At 42.0% G+C, this 27,092-nt stretch overlaps 4 protein-coding genes across 5 annotated transcripts; 1 reads left to right on the top strand and 3 right to left on the bottom strand.

The window, feature by feature from the left end:
* Positions 1–1,980: 1,980 nt before the first annotated feature.
* golga5 (golgin A5) lies at positions 1,981–8,673 on the bottom strand. Its single transcript, XM_080850567.1, has 13 exons — positions 8,522–8,673; positions 7,253–7,891; positions 6,405–6,599; positions 6,084–6,303; positions 5,674–5,797; positions 5,239–5,442; positions 4,782–4,952; positions 4,217–4,345; positions 3,968–4,066; positions 3,478–3,697; positions 3,061–3,166; positions 2,632–2,695; positions 1,981–2,508 (listed from the first exon to the last, which is right to left on the bottom strand). The coding sequence occupies exons 2-13, from the start codon at positions 7,881–7,883 to the stop codon at positions 2,428–2,430; spliced, it is 2,244 nt and encodes a 747-aa protein (XP_080706693.1). The 5' UTR covers positions 7,884–7,891; positions 8,522–8,673; the 3' UTR covers positions 1,981–2,427.
* A 709-nt stretch (positions 8,674–9,382) lies between these two features.
* Positions 9,383–20,899, bottom strand: rtf1 (RTF1 homolog, Paf1/RNA polymerase II complex component). Its single transcript, XM_080850550.1, has 18 exons — positions 20,754–20,899; positions 19,423–19,533; positions 16,062–16,215; positions 15,097–15,301; positions 14,769–14,892; positions 14,470–14,581; positions 14,236–14,377; positions 13,709–13,886; positions 13,454–13,536; positions 13,146–13,233; positions 12,948–13,055; positions 12,228–12,305; positions 11,910–12,031; positions 11,714–11,771; positions 11,400–11,477; positions 11,104–11,205; positions 10,905–11,019; positions 9,383–10,815 (listed from the first exon to the last, which is right to left on the bottom strand). Exons 1-18 carry the CDS (start codon positions 20,835–20,837, stop codon positions 10,709–10,711), a joined length of 2,049 nt encoding a protein of 682 aa, XP_080706676.1. The 5' UTR covers positions 20,838–20,899; the 3' UTR covers positions 9,383–10,708.
* A 739-nt stretch (positions 20,900–21,638) lies between these two features.
* On the top strand, positions 21,639–24,128 carry ndufaf1 (NADH:ubiquinone oxidoreductase complex assembly factor 1). 2 transcript variants are annotated; one of them, XM_080850702.1, is made up of 5 exons: positions 21,639–21,877; positions 21,999–22,535; positions 22,695–22,880; positions 22,977–23,051; positions 23,227–24,128. In XM_080850702.1, the coding sequence occupies exons 2-5, from the start codon at positions 22,029–22,031 to the stop codon at positions 23,365–23,367; spliced, it is 909 nt and encodes a 302-aa protein (XP_080706828.1). In that variant the 5' UTR covers positions 21,639–21,877; positions 21,999–22,028; the 3' UTR covers positions 23,368–24,128. The 2 variants fall into 2 exon arrangements, with proteins under 2 accessions (XP_080706828.1, XP_080706827.1); XM_080850701.1 differs by having other exon boundaries at positions 21,995–22,535.
* Positions 23,693–26,941, bottom strand: nusap1 (nucleolar and spindle associated protein 1; the record flags this gene model as incomplete). The annotated part of the gene is made up of 12 exons (XM_080850700.1): positions 23,693–23,784; positions 23,986–24,097; positions 24,184–24,303; positions 24,405–24,568; positions 24,814–24,977; positions 25,154–25,231; positions 25,331–25,443; positions 25,613–25,705; positions 25,807–25,975; positions 26,114–26,290; positions 26,426–26,491; positions 26,867–26,941. 12 exons carry the CDS (start codon positions 26,939–26,941, stop codon positions 23,697–23,699), a joined length of 1,419 nt encoding a protein of 472 aa, XP_080706826.1. The 3' UTR covers positions 23,693–23,696.
* Between the last annotated feature and the right edge of the window lie 151 nt (positions 26,942–27,092).

The raw sequence follows: 27,092 nt of genomic DNA, 5'->3' as shown, positions 1-27,092 counted from the left end.
TGCACCTAGTGAATCAGCGTTACGATAAAGAAGGACGTGTAGACACCAATTACATTCAGAATAGTGGCATGTTAGACGCTAATTACATTCAGAATAGCGGCAGGTTAAAAAAAAACACTTCTCAGAGTTGGGGAACATTGTCAGAGCAAAAGGAAGCAAGTTTTTCTTCCGGGACAACGTTGTACTTTGCCTGGCTGAGGTTTGTAAAAGACCATAAGGATTGAACCAAAGCCGACTGGAGGGTCTCCTAGTTCGTCTTCTCTGATGAGTCCAATTTCACAGTAGGTGCAAGACTCTGTGGCTTGTAGGCCTCTCCAGGTCTCCGTCTAACCATCAGACGACCATGTGTTGGGCAAAGCTGAAAATTGGACTCATCAGAGAAGACGAACTAGGAGACCCTCCAGTCGGCTTTGGTTCAATCCTTATGGTCTTTTACAAACCTCAGCCATGCAAAGTACAACGTTGTCCCGGAAGAAAAACTTGCTTCCTTTTGCTCTGACAATGTTCCCCAACTCTGAGAAGTGTTTTTTCCAGCAGGGCAATGCTCCATGCCACACAGCCAGGCCAGTAAAGGTGTGGATGGAGTATCACCAGATCAGGACCCTGTCATGGCCAGCCCAATTTCGAGACCTGAATCCCATAAAAAAAACTCTGAAATGTGATCAAGAGGAAGATGGATGGTCACAAGCCATGAAAAGAAGCCGAGCTGCTTGAATTCTTGCGCCAGGAGTAGCATAAAGTCACCCAACGGCAATGTGAAAGACTGGTGGAGAGCATGCCAAGACACATGAAAGTTGTGATTTTAAATCAAGGTTATTCCACCAAATATTGATTTCTGAACTCTTCCTAAGATAAAGCATTAGTATTGTGTATTTTAAAAATGAATATGAGCTTGTTTTCTTTGCATTATTCGAGATCTGAAGACACTGCATCTTTTGTGCTATTTTGACCAATTGTCATTTTTCTGCAAATAAATGATCTAAATGACAATATTTTTATGTGAAATTTGGTAGGAATGTTGCCAGTAGGTTATAGAATAAAACAAAAATGTACATTTTACTTTAACACATACCAATAAATAGTAAAACCAGAGAAACTGATAATTTTGAAGTGGTCTCTTAATTTTTTCCGTGGCTGTATATATATGTATATGGACCTGTATAGGAGTCCAAATCCTGTAATGTGGAAAGTGTTGTGAATGAAGACAGTGACAAGGTACAGTTTGCAAGACAACGGGTAGGGCAAACCTGAGGAGTCGTAACACCTGCAATACAATACGCATCTTTTTCTGCCTTTTCCCTGCTTCAAATCTGCACACAAACAACATGGATCGCTCTTTTCTCTGATGAAGCCCCCTTCCGACTGTTTGGGACATCTGGAAAATTGATCGTCTGGAAAAAGAAAGGCGAATGCTACTATGAGTCCTGTGTCGTGCCAACAGTGAAGCATCCTGAGACCATACATGTGTGGAGTTGTTTCTCATCCAAGGTAGTGGGCTCTCTCACAATTCTGTCCATAAACACTGCCATGAATAAAGACTGCTATCAAAATGTCCGATTGGGAACTTGTGGTCAATCCTCAAAAAGCGGGTGGACAAGCAGAAGCCCAGAAAATTGTGATAAACTCCAAGTACTAATAAGGCAAGAATGGATTGCCATCAGACAGGATTTGGCCCAGAAGCTGATAACCAGTATGCCAGAGGGAACAACACTGTACATACAGACTCTCTGCAAAAATGTGATATAAAGCCTTTGAAACATATGAAATGCGTATAACTGTTCTTCAGTTTACCCCAGAAACATGAAGAAAAAAAAAATACTGAAGCAAAAAAGTTTGCGAAACACAAAATTGTGTCACTGCCAAAACTTGGCCAGTCAATGGCCATGCCTGACCGGAAAAAAAGACAGTAAGTTGTGTAGTAGTGAGTACAGTACACTGATCTGTCGACTTTGAAAGTCATGTTCTCTGTCCACAGCTAGAGTAGGTCTGTTATGTTTATTAAAAGAAATGTAATTTACAGGGTGAAGAAATACAATCTGTCATGATTCAAGAGATGCGGTAGAAATTAGAAATAATTCATGGTTAAAATTAAGTGGAAAGATTACAAGAAGGGAAGATCAAATCAAAGAATTCAGAACAATGTAAGCATTCATTCTTAATTCCATCATTTACTTTGTAACTACTGTGGAAATAACATGCCACCGTTAGCGTTTCACACTGGAACAAAGGACGATCCAATGACCAGGTTAGTTTCCAGTAGCATGTGTGTGCAAATTGCAGTTAACAGCTTGAAAACAGATTCTTGAGATTCACTTCAGCAGCAACCCAATTCTCAAAGATATACTTAAATATATATATATTTCGTTTTTTCGTATCCTGTAACTCTTCAATGAGTTCACACACTCAAAACAGTTCAGTGTCCTCCACCTATCTCCCGTCTGGATGACCATGGTGCATCTCTGGTGTGTATGTCAGCAGGACAACCATGACCCAGAGATGCAGTAGTGCCTGAAAATATTAAAATGTCCACGTTATTCACTTTCATGAAGCTATGAAATAAAAATGTATCTAAACACAAGCCTTAACACAGTCATTATCATTGTTCAGGATGAACATCTAAAAGGAACTCACCATATAAAGTATCACAAAGACTCGAGCCATGGGGTAGCGCCTCAAAAATATTCCTAACCGAATACTGAAGGAAAAATGAACAAAATTGGGCCTTTGTTATGGCATTCAACCGGAATGTACCAAACATATAATTTTGTATTAATACTGGGCTTTCATTTTAGGCAGGTAATGCAGTAATAATGGACTGATGCTGCCCATATGCATCTGAAATTGATGAATACTGTTAATGTGATATAGGCACTCGTTAATAGTTAACTTTATGAATATCTGGATGCACATGGGAAGTACCCCTGAAACTGATACCACATTATGGCCCCAACAATATGTCCTACCATCTAAAACCTGTCTTTGATGGTACATATTAGTACAAAAAATGAATTTGTTGTCAAGGGCACAATTGGCCAAGCAGTGCAGTTTAATGGAACTAACCTGAAGCGATCAATGGTGCTGGCTGCCTTGCGTACTTTTCCATAGACTCCAGCACCTGGGTGGTCATGGTCAGTAAACAAAACTGGTGTGGTCCTCTGCCGTGTACCTTAAAAAGTGAATGCAAAACCAAATAAAAAACATTTGATTGCAAAAACGAAAAGGCTAATGCAAAATAAGTTATTTAATAGATCCAACTGAATATATTACAAGTGGATCATCAAAGTACAACCTCATTAAAAATGTGAATTTATTAGCTCTAAACTTTTTAATGTTTTCAAATGTAATATCCAAAGTATGTTGCTGGTCTAAACACTGATCATCCTACCATGGCCATTTTTTTTTTTTAAACCACAGAAAAATCCTGTTTAACACACACTGTTTCACAAGACTACATCTCCCATCATTCCGCATTCTCACCTGGCCCTTCCACGCCAGTCATGTTGATGGCCGACCCTCCACTCTGGCCACCCTGCACACTCTTCAGCTGCTGCTCCATCCTCTCCATCTGGAAGACCAGCGAGCTCTTCTCTGTGCCCAGAGCCTCCAGCATTGTCTGCTTCTGGATCAGCGTCTCCGTCAGCTGGTGCAGACGACTCTCCAGCTCTGCCTGGCTGCTGCTCAGTGCTTTATTGGTCAGCTGATGGGACAGGGGCACGCAGGATGGGAATGGTCAGAGATCAAACTGTGATGTTCTAGGGATATGTGACTTCATTAACATTCTCAACCTTATAGGTCACTCTAGGGTTGTGTTGTTGCAGAACATGTTGGAATTGAGGTTTCAAAAGACAGAAGTCAGATGGATCCACAATTGTTTATCTAAGTATATTTTTACGTGATTTATGCTGGCATGTGCATACTTGAAATTAGGAATAACAGCTGACATGATTTAAGTTGACTAAGGACGTACTTGATTCCTGAGTTTTTGGATTTCCTCCTCGCGGTCTTTGACCCTACTCTGAAGGGTGCTCTTAGCACGGTGATGCTCCTCTTCCATGTACTGTATCTCCTGTGGTCCATCAACAACAACACACACACACACAGACACAAGAATATACATTCTTCATTTCACCATGGTTGGCTCCAGATATTAAATGTTAATATACATCTGACTCTATGAGACTAATGTGAACATGGCTTCATCAGCTGTTTCTCTAACCTGTTTGAAGGATGAAACCTCAGCATCCTGCTCCTGTCTGGCGCGGACCTGCTGGGCCTGCTGGTCCTGCAGCTCCTGCTGTTGCTCCCGCCAAGTCTCTGCTTCTGTCAGCGCCGCCGTCTCCAGGTCCTGACAGACACATGAGAGACACAAACAAGCCCCACACAGTCATTTTACAGTGGCTGGTTCATGCAGTTCTTGCTCCGTTTGTTCAAACAATACAATTGATTGTGCTGTGTGTTTTGTAAAGTGGTGCTGTCCCTGAATACAAGTGCAAATTTAATTTCCTGTAAGGGAGCAAAAATAATTCAATGCTGAGTGACACTATTGTGTTAATGTGACATCTTGCAGCACAACAGGAACATTATTATTAACTAAACAAATAAAGCATGAACTGCTAATATAAGCACAGCTTACATTTAACACAGCACTTTGATGTGAATGATGATTATATATATATATATATATATATATATATATATATATATAGACTATACATATATATTAACACACACACACACACACACACACACACACACACAAATAGATGGAGGTCTCTTCTCACCTGTATCTCAACCCTGAGCGTGTGCACCTGGCCCTGCAGCTTCTGGATCTCTTCTCGCTGGAGTTCCTTCTCGTGCCTCAGCTCCTCCAGCTCCAGTGCCCCCGCTGACCCCCCGTCCAGGGAGTCCAGCCCTGAGCCCTCCTTTAGACTGCTGATCAGCTTCTCTTTGGACTGAGACACACACAGGGAGGCTTTTTGAGTCAATACAGTATCTATGCTAGATAATGGCTTCAAAGAACCTTAAGTCATGTCTTTGTGAATAGCATGACCATAATAAAAACTCATTGTCTTGTACAATTTCTTCATCGTTATACACAAGGGCATCATAAGAAAAACATTTAATGATGCAACTATTGTTGTCAACACTCAATAGCATTTTCCCTCATCTTAGTGAATGTGTGAGAAAATGTGGCTGTCTACACCCTTGCTTAGGCCATGTAAGACGCACGTGTCTGACCTGCAGGATACGCGAAGCTTTATGTTTGTAGTCCTGCAGCTCCTGCTTGGCGTTCTCGACAGACACACGGGCACTCTTGGCCTGCTGCTGCTGCTCCTCAGCCCGGTGCCGCTCCTCGGCCATCCGACGCTCTGTGCCCGTTAGTGCCTCTGCAAGGGCCTGCCTCTCACCTTCTGCCCGAGAGAGACGCGCTGCGTACTCACTCTGTGGGAGACCAGACAGAGGAGTAACCTTGATGCTCACTGAGGCAATGACACTACAAATATCACATTTGTAGTGTCTTCAAGTTTCTGAACAGTGGTAGAGGTTATCTTTCAAAGTGGTAGAGCAGTTAAAAACTGAAGGACACGCAGCAGAGACAGTTATCTATAGATTATTCTTAAGGAGAATGGGAAGTCATTGGTTTTCAATGGTTTGACGTTTGTTTTTGTTCACCTGCATCTGACGGTAGCTGTCCTGTTCCCTCTTGACTGCTGACTCAGCTTCTCTCAGTCTGTCCTGGAAAGTCTGAATAGCCTGAGAGTTCACGTCGTGGCCTTCTGTATGGCTCTGCAGGATTCTGAGAATGTAAATGCAAGCATTCCCTTTAATCAACTAGTGACAACTTGGAGAGTGACATGGTGAGTGGGTCTCCAGGCACATCCATGCTTGACATGAATAAAAACAATTTATCTCACTGGGTTAATGTTACCAAGACAACTTCTGGATGTATGGCTTTCAAATCTCTTAAAAAAATCTTTATTCACTACAGGGTGTTGATGCAAACCAATGTGAAATTCCATGTATGCATGAGGACACTTATACAGCTAATATCGTTATATCTGATTGTGTATCTGGACACAAACCTTGACTTCTCATTCTGGGCTTCTTCTAAAGCAGAGTTCCGGACCTTGAGGAGCTGGTCTGCCTCGTCCAGCCGCACCTTCAGAACAGCCAGCTGCCCATCCTTGGCTGAAAGCCCCTCTGTGAGGTCATCGACCTGCGACCTCAGCTCACGGATGGTGCGATCTGTCCTGGACTGGTCAGTGTTCCATCTTTCTGTGCGTGCTCGAGCTAGATTCAGCTCTGTGGGCGATAAAGGAGATAAAAAGACATTAGCAAAATGACAACATATGATATGCGTATTTAAAATCCTTTAGTGTTGGTAGTAGCATGATTGTTTTTACCCTCCTGAGAGTCTTTGGCCCTCTGGATGACAGATGCCATTTCCTGGTTGAGGGAGGCCACTTCGCTACGCAGCAGCTGGTTCTCCAGCCGCAGGTTGGACAGCACCTGGCTCTGGGATTCCTCCACAGGGGCTGGCTCTTGAGGGGCAGGGTCCTGAGGCACAGCCAGCCCAGAGTCTGAGCTTTCTGGAGTATCTAATGGTGCGAGGGGTAGCTTGTTTTGAAATAAACTCCAATTCTTATAAATAGTTATTTTTGAATAAACATAATTTCCGCAGGCATTCTATTCCTGCAGTTCTAGAATACCTGTCTAATGGAATGTAGAATGAACACTCGAATTCTCAGTCATACTATGTTCCATGTGAAACATCAAAGAGGAGGTTAACCCAAAGGCTTTGACATTTGCTCATTCCATGATTAATAAACAATGTGTTGCATCGGATAAGTTTGTGTGCACACTGGATTCAACAGTAAGTCAACAATTGTGAACATGAAAGAAAACTGCTTGTGTCCATTCTCTTCTTTTCTAAGTCTTTAAGAAGTGCTCCTGTAGTTTATAAGTGCACCATAGGGAAATACTCTTTCTGGCCACTTATTTGGACAGTGCCAGCCTTTGCTTTTATGACTTACACATGATAGAAATTATACATATATCAGACAATTGAAATATCCATAAAAAAGGAGCCACAAGAACACTATCCATACACGTAATATAATAACCACAATGCAACATATCAAAGATTATAAACATGCACTCACAATAAGACACAAAACTAAGCTTTTAAAAGATGGTTATGACAAATCGTTTTTTTTTTTTTTAATGAAGAGTCCACTCAAAACACGCTCACCTTGGTTCTGATCTTTGACAGAGCCATCCTCAGTCTTTACACTGTGGATGCTGGCAGACAGCGAGCTGAGACTTGAGGCTCGAGACAGGCCCCTGATGGAGGTGGGAGTGGAAGGGGCAGATGGCACTGCCAGGGGGTCAGCGGAAGCCACAGGGGCTGGCGTCACCTGTTCAGGAGGGCCTGCCACTCTTGGGAGCTCTTGCCTAACATCTCGCCTCTCGCCCTGTGGTGGGTCTGAACTGTTCAGAAACTTGAAGAGAAGATCGTCATCTACATCCTCAGCCTTCTTGGGTCGGACAAAGGAGGCCTTGGTGGAGCTGCTGCTAGATGAACCCAGAGGAGTGACAGTGGACACGGTGGTAGAACCTGCCAACAGTGTGGCTTTGGATTTTTTTATTTTGTCTGCTGCTGTCGAGATGAAGTCATGAGAGGAGCTCTGGTATTCGTGCGGAGTGTCTGGTGCTACTCTGCTGAAGCCAGCATTACTGTACTGAGATGCTTCTTCCTCATCGTATGACGAGGGGAAAGAGGACTTGCGACCTTGCTGCTTAGTCAATGCAGTGGCTGCCCCTTGATCGACCTTGGTCAAGAAGTCCTCAGCCTTTCCAGCCAGATCGGTAAACCAAGACATGCTGGCCCCTGGTAAAATAAAAGGTAAAAACTGTCTTCTATGATAATTTCTAATGTAAATTCAACTTGCAAGATGTTGACACAATCATCAGCATGACACATCGTTAACATTGATGAGACTTCTATTAGGCACATATCTTCACTGCAGCAATAAAAGAGACAAACAGATAATGATGTTACAACGTTAAGGTACTTCTCCCAACTACAATGCAAAGTAACCAGTGCTAGCTGTCTTTTCCAAGTAAAGACACACGCTGAATAATCTTACACAAATCCTGTGTAGGTAAGTAGGAAATACACTCCCTGGAGAGTATGGGTATCTTTTGGGAATACGGTTAAATAGCACGTTATATGCGTTTAGAAATGGTAACCTACGAGCTTACCAGAGCTGAATAGCATTTAACTAGCTAGCATAGCTAGAAAAGAGAAAAGGAGTGTTCTGCACATGCCGCGCTAAGCTATTTTCACCACTTAAGCAGAGCCCTTATAGAGGGTTTGCAAAATCTCAGTAAGGGCTTTTCAAAGAATACCGATAACTGTCTAACATTCTTTAACCTGATGAACAAGCTTCCCAAACACTGTTTCACAGCCTGGTTAGCCTTGGGCTTCCATGACACAACCATGCTAACGTTACCCTACCTTTGCCGATGATTTCTTGTGAAGAATAGCTGCAACGAGGCTTACAATCTCTAGGATTCAATCTAATTAAATGTCATGATTTTGGTTAATCGACATATACTGTTAAGTTCAAAAACTAAAGTGAGAGTATCGTATCCCTCGGTATTTTTCACCCCAGACCTCTACGTCCCAAATCCTGCTTGACGTGGACCAGGAACTTTAAGAAGGACCCAAAACAAAGTGCCCTACGAAGTGCCTGTTTTTTTCTGCCCCAGAAGTTAGCAATCCTTCTAATCTATGCCATTCACAATGTAATATTTGTTAAGTCAATGGTCATTTGTTTTATGGCAATGGTAAGGGAATTGTGGTAGCGTTTGTATCAGAGTTTATATTCACGAATGCATTAGTAGGTAAATAATATGACTTTAATAATAATAAATGACACACACCCTCCTGGCTACAGCCAATAGGAACATGTTTAGACATAACCTGTCAATTTGGTTTGTTAGTGTCATGTGTGTTGTCCTCCCTGTGGGTGCCTATAGCCTTAACATTAGTTTGTGCCCATTAATTAATGACTTACAACTATTTTGGATATGTAATAATTACTGACATCAGAATAATGGTTTGATGTCTATTCATTTGTAATTTAAAAATAAATAAATAATATGTCTGAAAAGAAACCAAGTTTATTCTTTCACTTCTTTCTTCAGTAAGCCCAAGCTCCAGAAATGTTCTGGTAGTACACATCATAATGTGATAGGCTTCAATTCATAAGGTGCTTAGGTACATCCTACCTGCATACGTTATCTGACAAGAGATGGAAATAAGACAAAGACAACCAGATACGAAACAGTGCCTTTTTATTCTGTTGCACTCACTCCAAATCGCATATTTACATGGCATGCCACATCAACACAAGACCTAAGGACACAATCCATAACACTTAAAACCTGCCCTGTGTGTGAGAAAGAAATGAGGGCATGAAAATGGAGACACAGGACTATCTTTTTTTTTTTTATTTAAGAAAAAAAAAAAAAAAGGGAAACAATTTTCAGTACCCCAAAGAAGTTTTATTGGTACAGTTTTCATTATACCGTAGGGGAGAAAAAGAGACATAGTCCCATATTCTTTTTCAGTTTCCCTTTCCCAAAGGTAAACCGCATGTCACTCTTTCAAAGTGGGATGAAAAAAAAAATACACTGAGGTTAAATTACAAAAAAGAACATTCATTCCAGGTCAGGTGTTTTGGGTGCCAAAGAAGAGCCAAAGTCTTATGAGCATGTCCTTCTCCTAAAATGAATGCACAAGCACAGAGCCCCTCTCAAAAGTGGACAGGATATACAAAGATATGAACCTATGAATATGCCAATGAGGAAAAAATAATTAATATATTTTATATATATATATTTATACGATAAAAAAAAGGGAAAAAAGAAATAACTACGGAAAAAAAACACAATTCCAAGGACGACTCTGCACACAACGCAAACAGTGGACAGCCTTTTCCCCTAGAGTTATCCCATTAAAAGAACATTTACCATTTTAATTTTTTTTATTTAATATATCCTCTCACTTTTGGGCTGAACAATTGCTTGCACGCAGTCACACACTCTGAAAACTGATTTCATGAACATCCACACTCACATACACCCTCAATACTTTAAACTGTTTGTCCCATGAAATGCTCACACTTTCTTTTCACCCTCTCTCTCACACACTCACACACACACACACACACACTCTCACATAGTACACAGTCTCCTTTTATGCGCACACACACACGCATACACACAGAGCATACAGTCTCCTTCTATGCACACACACACACACACACACACACACACACACAGTCATACTCTTAGCTGTTTAAGTTTCTCTCACATAAAGAACATACATCCAGACACACACTCTTAATTTCAATCACACAAACCATTCATTTGTATGTATGCAGAAGTGCGCGCGCGCACGCACAAACACACACAGTCATACTCTTAGCTGTTTAAGTTTCTCTCACATAAAGAACATACATCCAGACACATACTCTTAATTTCAATCACACAAACCATTCATTTGTATGTATGCAGAAGTGCGCTCGCTCGCACACACACACACACTCACACAGGGGTATCCTTCGCCTTAGTGCCCCAGCTCCTATGGCTAACGCATGCAGGGTGAATGAGGAAGCAGGGGGTGGGGGTGGGGGCTTCAGATGAGTCCCCGCCTCTTCTTGTAGTCCTCCAGGTTGAGCGACCGGCGCGGGGCTCCATCTTTTACCGGCAGAGCGTTGGAGCTTACCGACAGAGACTTGGTCTCTGTGTGACAGGAAGAAGGAATGAGTTAAAATCGGCTATCCACCTTGTATCGTTTCTATACCCGTTCCAAGACAGACAGCAAGCCTCACCTGCGCTGGGGACCTGAAGGTCGATCTTCACGTCAAAATCGTGGACTTTGAAGAGGTCTTCTGAGAGGTCGCTTGTTGTCTTGGTGATATCTTTGTCTTTCAGGCTGGGCAGTCCCTGCACACACCAACAGAACTCATTAAGTCACCCAGTATGGTTGCCTAATGTTGGTAAAAGATGTTGCATGAAGTAACAGCTCACCGCTAAGTTTCTGTCTAGGTTGTTCTCATCCAGTGCTGAACCGGTACCATACTTCTGGTTCAGATGTGCGATGATGGCGGCATGAACTGTTGGGTCTCTGGCCTGTAAACCAGTAAAAAATGTATAAAGTACAATTAGAAGAATTGTTTCTTCATGGATGGACAGAAGACGATGCAGAAAAAAACAGAGGAGTAGAAGAAAGAGGATACTTCATCCTAAATAAATAATCCATCTCCACATATTCTAAATGTTTTGGAGTCTCTCCAGCATCAGAGAGCTGTTGCGTGGACACTTACGTTGGACACCATGGTGGGCTGGCACTGCCTCCTTGTGAAAGGGTCCATCTGCTGGTCCTTGTTGTTCTGGCCTTCAGCCTTAAAGACAGAACCGCACTTTGAGTTAGCACAACCATCTCTGTTCCTACACACAAATGCCCATATTGGGCAATTTTCAATCTGCTTAGAGGGTGCTTCACTGAAACCAGCTTTGGTAAACTAAGACATTGTCCCTGATTTGACTATGATGGTGCATGATCCTTTGATTATGCATTTACAAAAGATTTAAAGGTTTCACACACAAAGTTGCTCAAAGGCATAAAAGGTATACTCACCACTAGAGCTTTCTCAGACTCCACAATATTCCAACTCCGATTCCTCTGATTAATATAGCTGCAACAATACAGGAACAAAAGAGACACAAATCCACAACGAGTAAGCAAGAGTGCTAGTGAAAGATGAGGTTACTTTTTTTAATGCAAGCATTACAGCAGTAGTTCCATCTGCCAACGGACCGGTCAGGCGGTTTACCTGATGGCAGAGATGTTTTTGGTCCTCTGCCTGTCAAGGGCCTCCGCCCTCTCCTCCAGCGTGTTCATCTGGTCTTGGATCGATTTAGCTTTCTCCCCCTCCCCACTCTCTTCTGCCATAGCCTACACAATATGAGAAAAACATCTGCGTTACCAAACCCACTCTAATGGAAGGCTATTTATCAACATTCATTTCTATGATTGACTGAGCATTACATGAGAAGTCAGATGGTGGGCTCTTGGTGCAATGCATTAACAAATGTAGAAAGAGAGACAGGAATTGACAAGAAGATTGATGAGATAATGACAATCAACCAACCTTCTCTTTCAAGAGTTGTGTTTTCTTCATGGCATAGTTTGATGGAGCCTTTCGGAATCTGTCCTTCTCTTTCACTATCTGCAAGTAGGGATATAAATAAAATAAAATTGCACATTCCACAGGCTTTTCTCAAGGACTACACACAGGCTCTAAATAAAAGGGTAGTGCTATCAGGATTAAACACACACATTTTTGTGATTAATGTGAAATACTGAATGTGTAAGAAAAAAAGAAAAAAAATCATTTCTCATTTTTATAATTTCTGATAGTGCATATTAAATAGTTAAAATATATGAGTACATTCAATGTACGCCTGACAATGTACACAGAGCTTGGTTGAATTCACAAGCTTTGAGCACTTCACCTTACAACCAACTCAACAGGTTCCACACCACATTCTAACTACTGACTGGCTGACCCAATCACTAGCTCCCTCCAAAGTATCTCCCTGCCCAAAAGTAAAAAAAGTCTCTCCACACGTTGCATTGTACACATATAACAAGTATGCTTTTCAAGCTGACAGTCAATTTTGATGGCCTTGATGATGGTTGGAAATCTGTACTTCACAGGAGAGGTATTGAACAATAGTTTTTGAATTGAAATATACTTCCTTTGTGTTGATTCTACATTTAAATATATATAACTACAAGCTTCAGTATAGTAAAAAAAAGTGTACTGACTGATGGCAGTATAAAAGACCCATGTAGAACATGAACTTACATCTTCAATGTCTTTATCATTGAATTTGTGGTTCTGTGCTTCTTTGATGCACTGTTCCTTTTTGGCAATCTCATCCAGAGTTGGGACTTGCATACTTGCGATGATCATCTGTGCAGGACAAACCATCACAATTAGACTTATGGGAACATATACCCGCAATTCAGAGGCCCACATAAACTTAATCATGACCCAACCTACCGCTTCTTTCCATTTCATGAACTCGCTTTCTGTGAACTCTTGATTGGAAACAAACTCGAGCCGAAAGACCCTTGTGTCGTTGCCATGACTGTAAAAGATAGATATGAAGTTACACAACCCAGTGCACATAAGCAGAAAGACAAATCATGATGCAGCCAAAAAACGCAAGAGAGAGCATGAAAAGTGTCCACTTGTACATGTGTCCATTTGTCCAAGTGTCCATTTGTACATGAAAGCCATTGCAAGACGTTGACCTTTTCTGAAATTAGAGTGGAGACAAAATCCATGGAGACGCCGTGAAGGCTTACCGTAGTTGCAGGCCTTTATTTGTTCTTGTTGTACCCAGCTGGTAGACCTTTGCTGTTTCAACCACATCAACAATTTCAGCAACCTATTATGCAAGGGAGAAAAAAAAAGAAGAATAAAGGAAATCAATGTGATTCAGATTCAGACAATTATCCCATTGACATGGCAGTTGGTACCTTAGGTATTTCCTGACATAAAGCTGGCAAAGATGGTTTACTTTGAAATTGAAAAAAGAGCAGAGAAGTCTTGTTCCTCACCCTGTATACAGGTTTGCTGCTGCTGTTGCCGATGCCTATTCGTACGAAGCAGCCGGTCACGGTTTTTGCAAAGAAGGGCATGTGGCACCAGCGCTCCAACTTGTGTCGAGACAGACGGATACGATGCAGCTCTTCAGGGAGGGACACGGGTTGGGACTTGGGAGTCGATTCTTCTTTCCTGCAACATTAGGGATGACAGAAATGGCGCAAAATTAAATACAAGAATCTACTATATATTAACACAGGAACTAATTCAGTGTAAAGGATGAACTGAGGATTTACAGAAAGAGTAAAATAACTTTCTAACAGGTGTGAAAATGACAAAATCCCCTTTCTTATTTTTTATGCTCTGCTGGTAAACTCTTTTGCTTATTCTTTTAGTTGTGTGTACTACTTGATGTTGTTCAAGGAAGCCCCCACTGTATTTATCAGAAGCTATTATGAAACCAACAGATTTTCTCCCCATATATTACTATTGCAACAATGAACCGTGATACAGAATGGAATCTACAAACTGCTTTACTCACTCATCTTCCTCGCTACTTGATGAAGAATGTGAGCTGCGGTAACTCTTCACTGATGACTTGTCGTCTTCTTCTTCCTCTTCCTCCTCATCATCGGAGTAAACCTCGCTGGTCTTGAGAGGCTGCCGTTTGGCCAGGAGCTCAGCTGCACAGAGAGGTCAGAGCCTCTGTCAAACCTCAGTGACAAACAAAACCCCAACAAAGAACCAAGGCGGTCATCTTGCAGATTAGACTCACCTGTCCTGTTCTTTTTCTTCTCTCTCTCGGCCCTAAGCTCTTCCATGGCCTGGGACTTCTTGTCCAGCTTCTCATCTCGCTTAGACCTTCGCTCTTTATTGTGGGACATTACCTGTACACAAGACAAGTCACGTCAACAAACTCCACGGGCAAGTCATCTTAACCACACTGGTAAAGACAATCAAAGACACCAGAAATATTCTTTGAAACACATTCTCATTTTGTATGACCAGACCTTTGCCAACTTCACCAAGGACAAATTTACCAATTGCCGGGAGGGGGGGAGGGGGTCTACTCACCACCTGAGAGTCTTGAGACTGAGACCTGTCCTGTTTCTTCTTCTCCTGCTCTTCCTCCTGTTTTTTCTTTTTCTCTTCTTTTTCTTTCTTCTTGGCCTTCTTCAGTTTCTGCTTGATTTCAAACCTGAGAGACAGAATTTCATCACGGTTAGTAAGTCCCCCTGCAAAACCCAGGTGGATTTCTCTCTGACGCCATAGACATTGCAATGATCTCTTAAAAGCCATGCCTACTGCAAGACCATGGGTTCCTCCCTGTTAGCCATGGCCTGAACATGCTTCTACTGATCTGAATTCGATGCTATACTTGGAGCGCTGCAGCCAGCCTCACCTCCTCTTTAACACCTCTCGTTTCTCGATACGGTTGAAGAGCTCCTGCTCACGCTCCTTCTCCGTCATCTGCTCCAGCCTCGCCCGGTCCTCCTCGTCCCCCATCAAGTCTTCCCCGTAGCCATCGCGGAACTCTTCATCCTCTGAAGACGAGTCTGAGTCTGAGCTGGAGGATGAACTGTTGCTATCCGAGTCAGACACCTCTCCTGGGGGAGCACAAGAAACACCAGGCGCAGTGAGATGTGGGAGAAACGACACAGGAAGCAAAACAAAGTGGTCTTTGACTGAGCAAGTCTGTGAGAAGAGGCCTGTTTGTCAAACATTTTCTGGCACTTTCAGACAAAGTGTAATAGTACATAAATTGTGGCCATTATGTATGTGAACATCAAATTCCACAAAAATTATACAGGCTATGTTCTGCTTTCTACTGTGTTCCAACAAGTGCCAGATCCATGGCCAAACTCATCAATACACACCAGGACCACAGACTGCATTTTTGTACATATTCTCGTCTAACCAGCTCAGCAGGTAAGGCAAAACACTCTCACTTTCTATTCCAACCAAACTGGTATTAAGCCAAAGCATATTTATTTAACTCATACTGTGTTCAACTTTGATTCAGTTTACAGCCCAGCTATGATCATTTGCTCGATAACATGTCAATCTCAAAGTGGCAGCCAGGCTATTAAAGCAGGGCTGTTTTGAATGATTAGGTTGGAATTACTCCTCGCAGACCCAAATAAAACAGGTGCATAACAGGTGCATTACAGCATCAACAGTTTCAGATACCATGTGCATGACAGCACAACACTACAGAAAGTGTCCCACTGCAATAGGACACTATAATAATATACTCCCAGATGACTACATAATGCTTGTTTTTCAAGCTCACTTCGCAGTAGCCCTGAAACCCATCTGTTTTTTGCTGTCTGTGGGAAAAGTTGGAGTCGCTACAACTGGCCATACCTTCCTCTGGTGCTGAACTCTCTGCAGAGCTGTTGCCATCAGAGCTGCCGGAGGTTGCCGCCTTGTTCACCTTCTTTTTGGCGGTGTTCTTCTTTTCCGTTCCTTTGCCCTGTTTGACTTTCTTTTTTGCCTTGGTGCCTCCTCCGACGGTCCACTAAAAACAAAACGCACATATACACAGCACTGAGAAATGGGGCTTAACCACTTCTGTTACTGGACCTCCTCAGACACACACAAATGTGCTATGTGGAAAGTTAACTACTGCCATGTTCGGGTCATCTACTCACTGAGTCCACTGTAGAGACAATAAGCCTTTTTATAGAGCTGTTAGAATTCTCAACTGTAAATTTGACTTACTAGACAGTGCACTATACATTTCCCATGCGCACCGCAACTTGTTGTATACAGGAGATGAACATTACAATTTCTCCAGTGTACCACAGTTTTTTGCAAGGTGAATAAACTGAAGACATTCCTTACTTTAGCTACAAATGGATATGCCTTACTTATTTAATGTTACTTTTTTATTATACATTATAAGTATGTAAAAGTATATACAGTATAATAAAAATTAAATCATTAAGGCATATCCATGTAGTGATTATACAGTAAAGTACACCCTTCCAAAGTCCAACCCTATGCCCTCGTCGTGGGAGGTGGTAACGGCTCATGCCGGCTAACAGGGCTCTGGTAATGTGCGTGGGGCCAGCAACCCTATCCTAACTTGCTAAAACTTGCATTAGCGTACATCTTCACAACAAATACACATAATTCCTGTAGGCGATGACTTGTCTTGAAGCAAATTGAAGTCTCTTATTGCTCAGGAACCCTCTATGTCAACATTCATCCAGTGCAAGGGACGTATGTATGGATCCATTTTGTCTACATGCCACACCAATTAGTCTACAATTGCATGCATATGTAGCCTGTGGAACTAGTTGGTTGAGGGCACTCTCTGTTTGGACGTTTCTCTTTCCTTTCTTGCTCTTGTACCTGGTTACGTCATCATTAGGGGCTGGGAAGGGGGGAGTAATTGAGACAGGCATTTACAGATACCCGGGGGCCTTAGCCAGATCCATGCTGTTAGCTCCTGTGTTTGTGTGAGGCAGCGTTGTGGTTGCCGTGGCTCGTTGTAAGGTATGTCTGAATACGTTTCTCCTGTAGCCTTTAAGTGTGTTTGTGCCAACGTATTAAGTGAGTCTCTGTTTGTTTGGTTAGTTTGGGGGCCAATGCAGACGGGCCGTAAATCGTGGTCCCAACAACAAGATGTTCTGATCAGCAGTGAGGTGCACTAATACTGCACAGGTATGTGGAACCACACCGATGGTTTTGTTTGCACATTAGCACTATTATGTCCTTGCGGCACCGTATGTTTTAACTAAAGGGATATGTTTATTTATTACCTCATCACGGGATATGTGAAATGCATCATGTGTTTATTTATTAAAGCATCACGAAATATGTGCAAATGTGTATTATGGAATGTTAACATTTTAAGGTGTTTGTTTGTTTGTTTGTTTTTAAGACGGACGCAGCTGCACGGTGTGCTAGCTGCTGTTCTTTGGAGATTGTTTGTATGCGTGTGTGTGAGTTTGCCACTCCCGAGTGACTTGGTTTGATTTTTCCCTCTAGCCTGGGGACTGTTTGTATGTCCTGGTGAATGTGTTGTGAGTCCCAGGTTAGAGGGGTTTTCTTTCTTTCTTTTATGTTGTCCAGTGTCTTCCCCATAGTCAGCCTCCTGTACTGGTCAAGACATAACCCCTTATAGGCCCAGGGAAGCGGTCTCCGTAGTTTGAGACTCCACTTAATGACTAGTGTTGCAGTGCTGTGTAGTCCTTAACTTATGTGAGTGGTTCACTATAATTTGAGGTTTGTAGTGTGTTGCCCAAAGGGTTGTGTGCACCTATTCATGTGTGATATCGAGACCGTAGCTTCCACTAGCTTTCTTCCCCTCTCAGTGGCTTGACTGATTAACCGGCGGCTGTGACTATTCCCACCTGTATGTATTTATTGACCAGCCAGTACAACCTCCTTCATGGAATCAAATAAAGATTGTCATTTTCTACTTTTCTAAACGTACTTGTGTCTGTACAATCATTGGGGCTGAGTTCCCCTTGCTCTGACAGACTGACACTATCATAACAGTTAGCTCAAGGGGTGGCGTAGTCAGCTGTACACTAGGGGGGGGGCGCTACACATTGGTCTATACCAAAGGTCTTTTTTGCCTAGAGAGCCACTTTTACCATTTTAAATTATTTTTAAATTAACTTTTATTCAACAGTTTTTTTAAATACATTTTCCACTAGTTTTAAAAGTTATGGTACTAGTAACTTGAAATGTAAATGGCAATGGGAAATGACAGAAGTGAACAACGTTACAACGACATGAAGTTAACAATGTTAACAACACAACACTCAAAATTGAACATTAGGCCTGCAAACATTGAGGCTTTCATCATTTCAATGCAAGCGTAGGTTCGTCTTTATATTTTTCATAGCTGAGAAAGATTTCTCACATGCATAAGTGGAATCGAACATGGTTAACACATTAATACTAACACGTTGCGATGTGCGATAGGTAATGGGCATTTCATTCCAAGTTTTTTAGGATCAGAATCATTTTCAGAATCAGTTTGTCTTCGGATGGAAGCTTTCCCATGTCAGTCCACTTGTGTTTGCTCGCAAGCTGTGCTCCCTGATGTTCGATTCCATCCAGCTGATTGTTCAATGATTTGAACTTGCCCACCCAGATGTCAGACAAGGTCAGGTCGGCAACCTTAATTTCGAAATCGCTGATAGAAACACCAGGGATGCCTGATACGTTTTTCCCTTTTAGAAATTTTTCTGTAGCCTATCTACAAACGTTTTCTCGATGACGGAAATGTAGGGAAATCTGTGATTTTGTTTGATATTGGCATGAAAAGCAGCCGCGGATGTAACAATATTGTGCAGGTTATGGTTACATGCTATGGTATGAGTCAGGTGAGGTGGAAATTTTAATTAAATCACTCAGATAGATCAACGTATTTGACAAGAAGGCTTGTTATTTAAATATCAGTAGAATTGACTGTTTTAGCCTTCTACTAGGCCTAGGCTGATCCATTGATTACACGTTCCCCCCCCCCTATTTTTCTCCAACCCATTTTGTCCCAGAGCCCTGGCCGTCGGCAAAAAAGCCAGTGGTGGCTCGGGAGCCACATGTTCCCGACCCATGGTTTATACAGACAACTGCATTCTATTTACAAAACAAGTGCTGCTATGCCCAGAGTTGTGCAAATCTTGCAATATCAAGCATGTTCAGCTTGTTTCAGACGATATAAATATAGGCTATGCAAAATGAGCCAAAAGGTGCTTCACTGTACCTCATCGTCGCTATCTGAGGTCTCAGAGTCGGATGAGGCGGCAGGCTTGCTGACAGGTTCCTCCTGTTCATCTGTGTCTACCCTCTTTCGCTTGGCCAAGGAAAGTAGTTCCTGACGAAGACAAACAATTTCTCAAACAATTCTCAGCAACTGCAAAGCTACCGGCACACACATCATTTGTGGATACACACTTTTAAATGGTAGGTAATTTCAGTGTATTGACATCTGACAATGAGACATAGGATGTGTATACAAAATACTCATACAATATATATGCATACCATGAGCAAGCACACACAATCCTAGTCTGCAGAGAACATATATATACACTACGTTGGTATTCCAGTTGAGCTGAAGTAAAAGGTTTTCTTGCTACTGTTAAAATAAATGGCAGAACTTCTGAACTGCGAAGATTTGGGTCAATCAAAGGTGTCTGTACATAACATGCCATAGATGAATGTTATGTACAAGATAGGCTTAATACATGTCGCAATCAAAGCATAACAAATATACTATGCTAGAAGTACAGTATACAAATTAACTTCCAAACTGAACAGGTTATAATGGGCAGGGTCTCATGATATGATGAGGATAAATTATGCGTCACCTGTAGACAAAACAACAGAAGGACAATGTACCTATTCGTAAACAATAAGTAAGAGGATAACTTAATACCACGGAACATAAACTGTTAAACACACACCTGCAGTAATACACCTAACTAGCTGGGCATGTTACCCAGGTAAATCGCAAATGTATTGCAATACACAATGTTCGTTTTCACAGCCCATCTTTTAGGTAGCAAAATGAAAAAAACTCCTGAATACTTGACTAAACATCACTGTAAACATTGCAGAAAAAGTGGAGCAACTGGTCTTCAGCAGTCTTTGTAAGCTAGTGCTGTCCAAAGCTAGAGGGCTATCAAGTACTGTTGACAACACCGAAATAGAACTTTAGCTAGCTGTGTTCCTGACGTCATTAAACAGCTAATGTTCTAAATCCTGGACAAGCAGTTCACTAATGCAGATAACTGTCCTAACCTGTCGTCTTGGACGATCGGATAATGCAGTCGGTATGGAAATTCAAAACAAGCATTCGATGAAATGCTGTTATGTTAGCTCGCCAGGCCTGTGGCGGGTTGTTTTTTTTTCCAACTCAGGGCATCGCTAGTTGTAGCTCCACCATGCTAACTAACACTTAGCTAGGTACCTAGCTGGCTAACGTTAGCTGCGAAAATTGTTTCGCTACCATTAGATTGCTAGCGCACTCTAGCAAGCTAGCGAACTTGCTACAGAAACTAGGACAGACAATAGCAAAGACAACATCCTTACCTGGTCCAGATTATCATCACTTGCGCTATCCTCTGAGTCTGAATCAATAACGACCCGACCTTTCCGTTTCTTTACATTCACCATGATTAGCTGTTTGGCAACCTCTCCGTGTGTGACGCCTGTGTGTATTTATTAACGGCGGTAGCTCCGCAGTACTCCACACAAAGGCGCTAGAGTCCAAGTGAGCATGCGCCGGTTGTACGAGAAACACCCTACGTCACTGACGGAATTAGGCCGTGTTCAAAAAGGTCGAATACAAAGGGCACTGCATCTTGTCAGAATGGGGAGAGCTTTCTGTGAAGTCAATCTGTAAATACATTATATTTTATATTTGATAATCTACGTGAGTGTTCCCAGCCCCAACAAGTATCTGACCATCTCAACTGGCAACTCTCTATGCTGTTCATTTGACATCTGCACGTGTGCTCACCCCATTAAAGATGTGATGAATTTGAATTCAATACACTAAAGACGTCACGTTTAATAAAATAAACAAAATCTGGCAAGTTTATTTATTTTAGTAAAATATGACCTTGTCTAAAGCAAATAATTAAGGCCCTCGGTAAAGACAGATTAGGAGGGCACTTCTGCACTGAGAGGTATTGCATCCCCCTTTCTGAGATTGAACGTGGCCCACGTAGCGGTCATTTTTTTTCAGAGATGTAACATTAGTACAGTCGGAGTTTCTTCCAGCTAGGTTTATTAAGGTGACGCTGAAGACGTTTTATGTCAATCATGGGCATTGCTTTGCAATTCAAAAAAGCATTCGTCTTCCGCATAACAAAGGGACACAGTCAATAGGAACTAATCTCAGGTGTCGTGATTTTGGGGAGACAGTATTCAGGGACGGATCTGGCCAAGAACGTCATATCCTATCCGATGGCGGCCGCCGAGAAAACCTTAACTAGATAATTTCTAGTAGGGACCTTTACTGTCTATGCGAGAAACATGAAACATAACATGTATCCAAAACTGACAACTTGATCCACATATATACTAATTCACGGGACGATTTACCCTCGGCTCATAGGAAACCTATATTTTGGCCAGGTCATGAAATCAGTGACTCATTTTCAAGATCTCAAAAGGTCAGCTAACTACGAACGTGTTTGTTACAATTGAGGGTAAGTAAGGGTAAATGCTTTAAAGGCCTTACAATAATTTTCCTCTTAAAACGCATGTTTTATCTCTTGGTTTATGTACCATCTTTAATGGTACTGATGCATTTATGTATTTCCCAGACAGTGCTTAGGAAGCAGATTGGAAGAAGAGAATATGGCGATGCAAAGAACTGGATCCATTTTGTCTGCCCGACTGCTAGGGACATTTCCGAAACAACTCGTCTGGGCGTCTGCTTCACCTTGGTCTGTGATATTAAGGAATCATCAAAGCGGATATCGGCGACCTGGTCAGCCCCCGGACAGAAGATGGCTCTGGCAAAGGATTAATTTCGACTTCTCTAAGGGGTTAGATTCAGTTGAGAAACACCTGGGACTGTTGAAAGATGAGTTTCTGCAGCGCTGGGTCGGTCCCGAAGGCAAGCCTCTTGTTGAGCACATGCTGGAACAGACGCGGGTGATGTGGGAATTTCGTGGCCCACACAGTTTGAATCAGTGGATTGTCTCCTCTGATCAGGAGATTGGTGGTCGCAGTGAGATATACCTGAAACTGAGCAGAAACAATACCACCGCTCTGCTATACGGCACGCTATGCTCTGTCCCGCCAAGGGATGGAGAAACTCGATACAGTGGATACATCTCGATGCGCTCACGGCAGCCTCGTGTAGGTCTGGCATTGTATTTTATAGTTACGGAAGGTGTTATTTCTGTTAACGGTCGTCCCAGCCTCTAAAGATAAAAACCTTTTCTGCCTTATTTTACTCCAATACATGTAACTTTCTACAATGTATCAGTTGATGTTAAAAGTTCTCTTCCATCACAGGGTTTGCTTGACAGGAAGAAACCCTATGACCTGTCCAGCTTTAACACGTTACACCTGCGCATACGTGGTGACGGTCGACCTTGGATGATTAACATTGGATCCGAAGGCTACTTCTCCCATAATCATGATGACATGTACAGTTATTTCCTATATACACGGGGTGGCCCATACTGGCAAGATGTCAAGGTATGTCAACATAAGAATGCCCGCCCTCTTGTGTAGACTCGTTTTAGTGCACGTCAGGCTATCAGATGAATGACTAATGTTGTTCCAATTCAACAGATCCCGTTTTCTAAGTTTTTTATGTCCAGTCGAGGAAGAGTACAGGATATTCAGCATGGTATTTTCTTAGACAAGGTGAGTTGGGCATTGTCAATTTAGATGAATACAAATCAGTAACTATTGGAAATATGTATTATCCAGCCAATATCTTTAGTTCAGTGAAATAAAAGTGCAGAAGTTGTAAATGAGATTTAAAGTGGTTCCATGTATAAATAAATAGAATGTGGTTATGCTCCCCCCTCCCCCTTAGATGAACACCATTGGGTTTACACTGGGGGACAAAGCAGATGGACCATTCCAGCTGGAGATTGATTTCATTGGAGTGTGCAATGACCCTACCCACACTGAGGAGTTTGCTTATGAGATTTATAAGAGAAATCCAGAGGTGTGATGTGCATTGAGCACTGCTGCTGCACCTTCATAAAGACTCAATCACAGTAACTCGAATTGGCTATTTAATGAAACGGTTTTCACAATAAAAGTATCTTATACGAAACGTTTTTTTTTTTCTCCCAATGTAGCACATTTAATCTAAGACAGCCACAGACTTATAAACAAAAGTCGAATGTTTTTTTAAAAGCAAATATTTACAGTTTTGCCAAAGCTTTTGCTCAAAAAGAGGGGTAAAAAAACAACAACAACCAAACACACATATCTTTCCAAGGATAAAGGGGAAATGTACAGGGTTTCTACATGTAGAAAAGAAGTAAGATGCCAGAATTAAGTCATGTTAAGGCCTCTTCTGGCTCCAAGAATTTTCTCCTTCTTCTGCTTCCGGTCTTCTGTGTGTTTCACTCGCCGGTTCTCCCTGGGGTATCAAACAGTGGGGGTCAGATACTACTCAAACATTACTGATGGGCCCTAAAACAGTGCATACAAAACCACCTCTGCCATTCTCTCGGTAAACTGCTCTATTCTCAGCAGATCAGATCAAATCCAGGTTACACCAGCAACTGTTTTACATTGTATATTGTCATAGAAACAGATCATAAAGGATAATTTGATTCACCTTGTCTGTACTTGGTGCTGTTTGTAATTCTTCTGGTGGGACGGAACTGACGGAGCTGTCTGAGACTTGTTGAGGGTGTTGTTCTGAGTTTCTCCAAATGGCTTGAGTTTTCCTGTTCGAAGACAGATAAGAACAGTAAGCAAGCTTGCATATACTGTTTAATAAAGCCTTGAGTGAATAAAAAGACACGTAACTCACCTGTGTGTGGTTTGTAGGTGAGTGGTCGAGACAGACTGGCCTTCAGGTCAAAGGCGCTCTTGTTTGCATTTGGAGTATTTGAAACGTTCGTGTCTCCACTGAACACAAACGCTGTGGTTCCTACGAAAGACAACATTAGTTGGCCAAGTTCCATGTTGGTGCCTTAACAAGAACAGCAAAGTGCTACTAGGTCTCTACAGATTCAGTGAACACATGGCTACCTGGAGTTCTGTTGCTACTGACGACAGAAGTGTTTGCTCCAGTCTTTCCCACAGTAGTGGATTTCTTTGCTGGGGTTGATGTGAGAGTCACGTGAGAGGACATACGAGCTGGAGTCTTTATGAGAGAGCGCTTATGCTCGTTGTCCTGAGTTGTTCTGGAAAACCTGGGTAATCAATGAGTAAATTAACCTGTTTAGGTGCTTCAGGGACACCAAGATTTCATTTCACAACCAAAAACTCTCAAGACAGATTTTTCAAAGCGTTTTATCTAGGAATAACGTTTAAATTGCAGAGGGAAAAAAAACAAACATATGTAGTTATTAACATATTTAACAGATTCCATGTTCTAGGGCAGTCACTCTGCAGCTGGAGTTGAAGTGCCTTAACACTGTCTGAACCTTAGTTTTACCTGACGTTGATCTTAGTACTGGAGATGACTGTGGGTTTGAAGACAGTGCTGCCTTTCAGGGCAGGCTTGCTGGCGGAGAGCTGAGTGACTCTTCGCTTCTCTGAAACTGGCTTCTTCTCCTGGGCAGCAGGGCTGAACAGGGAACTTCTGTTCACCTTCTGCTTCTGTTGCATACATGAAAGGGACTCATATTTAACATCTGTCTGATGAGTCAAGTGTCAGTACTCCTTTAACAGGGCAAAAAAAAATTGCTACACCCCATAGGAGATATCTACAATTGCTCTTTGATTTAGTATGGATGGGAGTCTTTTTAGTGCCAATTTGGTTAGGCTTTACTTACAGCCCGAATTTTGCCATCCGCTGGTTTGGGGTTAATTTTCGTCATCACAGACTTCAGGTTGGTCTTCTCAGAGAGTGTCTGTGAGGAGAGAATTAATTATTAAATGGTTATCAAAAATAATGCAACACTAGAGCATACCACATCCAACCAAATGCTCAACTAGACAATCTTTGTTACCTTCAGTTCTTTCACGGAGTTCCTAAAAGAATCAACTTGCTGGTTCTTCCTTGAGACATAGGCATCAATGGACTCCATTTTGTTGAAATGAGCCTCGTGCAATTTCTTGAAGTCTAGAATGATGAGGACACCTCATAAATGTTCCATGGTTATGGTAATACCAGCAAAATGTAGAACTAGAGCTAATCTACAGAGTCTTTCATGTTACATGGTGCATGAGGAACACAAACAACTAAAACCAAATAAAACTACTTTTTCTCTTAAGGAATAACAGATTATTACTTGGTGTGGTTGGCTTTAAGACCAGCTTGGTCTTGGTGAGTCCAATAAGGCGAGGGATTTTGCCAGCAGGTCTGTTCAAAGGCTTCTCCTCTCCTGCATGAGAAATAAGCTTTCATGAACTGATAAATACACAAACACAACCACCAACTTGACTAGTCTTACACATTTCAATTAGGCGATATCTAACTGCTTACCCGGCACAGATGTTTCTGTATCAATCTTGTCGCTTGTGGCCTCAAGCTGTTTCTCTGGCTTGTTTTCCGCCATCACAGGAGCCACAGCCTCCGTATTTTTCATCAAGTAAGTCTTTCTTCTCTTAGAGTTTCTTCCCTCCTCTTCGGGTTTATCCAGTATTCCATCACTCTGTTTCCATATGCGCATACATTACGGGAATTAATTTTGACAATGGTTTCCCAGAAAAGACTCCTGAACCATATTCAACAATATCCAAGTCCACGAAAAACAAAGCATGTCCTCAGTTAAAAGAACGTTTACACTTACCTGCACAAGGCATGGTGATAATTTTGGATCAGATTCTGCAATATCATCATGCTTCCTTTTGGTCTTCTGGCCTCTGCCCCGACGTTTCGTCACAAAACCAGCTGGTTCCTGCACTGGGACGTTCTGGGCAGAATCACTGTTGTCCTCATCGGAGGCATTCTCCTTGACCTCATTCTCCTAGAAACATTTTAGCATGTAATTGTTAAGTCACTTAATACCATGTTGCTTAGTGTACCCATGTCTCCATTACCCAAACATGACGGTGAAAACAGCTCTCTAGATAAACGTTGCAAATGTAAAATGACATCTTACATTTTTTGGGATGTTACTCTCCTTCTGTTCATAATGTTGTTTCAATGCCTTCAGGAGCTTATCCGCCTGTAGTTGGATACAAGGTTATTAAACAGAAATTGATGGCGCGATGTAAACAAAACAAAGCCATGCTTCAGATAGCTACTGGCTCTGAGCTGGCAGCACAATCCAACTATCCTCGCTGATCTCAATGTGAACGTTTCTCGTTAGTTTGCCAAGATAATACGAATGAATACTTGTTAATCAATCCAGCAACTTAACACACCTAGGCAGCAGACTGCTATGCTGGCAATATCGAGAATAATCAAAAGCATAGGATTCAGGCTACCCTAGCCTAACATTACTTGAACTGCTAGCTATCATAGTTAACATTAGCCATCCTTCAGCTCCGGTGATGTTACGTTAAACACTTCCAACAAGTTACATGAAATTGCATCCTACCTTCAAATTTGCTTTGAGTCCAACTTCTTTAGCAAGTCGCCGCAAGTCGGCATACTTTAAAGTATCCAAATCCATTTTCTTGTCAATATTTTCACCAGAGAAACCCTAACTTGTTTGCAGATCTGCGAAAGGTGGATGCCTGCTGCAGTATGCAAAGCAAAATGCGCCCAACGGTTGGAACTTGAGCTACTTTCAAACATTACCGGTTCTTCACACTGATTGGTGA

Source organism: Sprattus sprattus (genome assembly GCF_963457725.1).
Source record: "Sprattus sprattus genome assembly, chromosome: 13".
NCBI classification, from domain to species: domain Eukaryota; kingdom Metazoa; phylum Chordata; class Actinopteri; order Clupeiformes; family Clupeidae; genus Sprattus; species Sprattus sprattus.
This window is presented reverse-complemented; position numbering and strand designations above follow the sequence as displayed.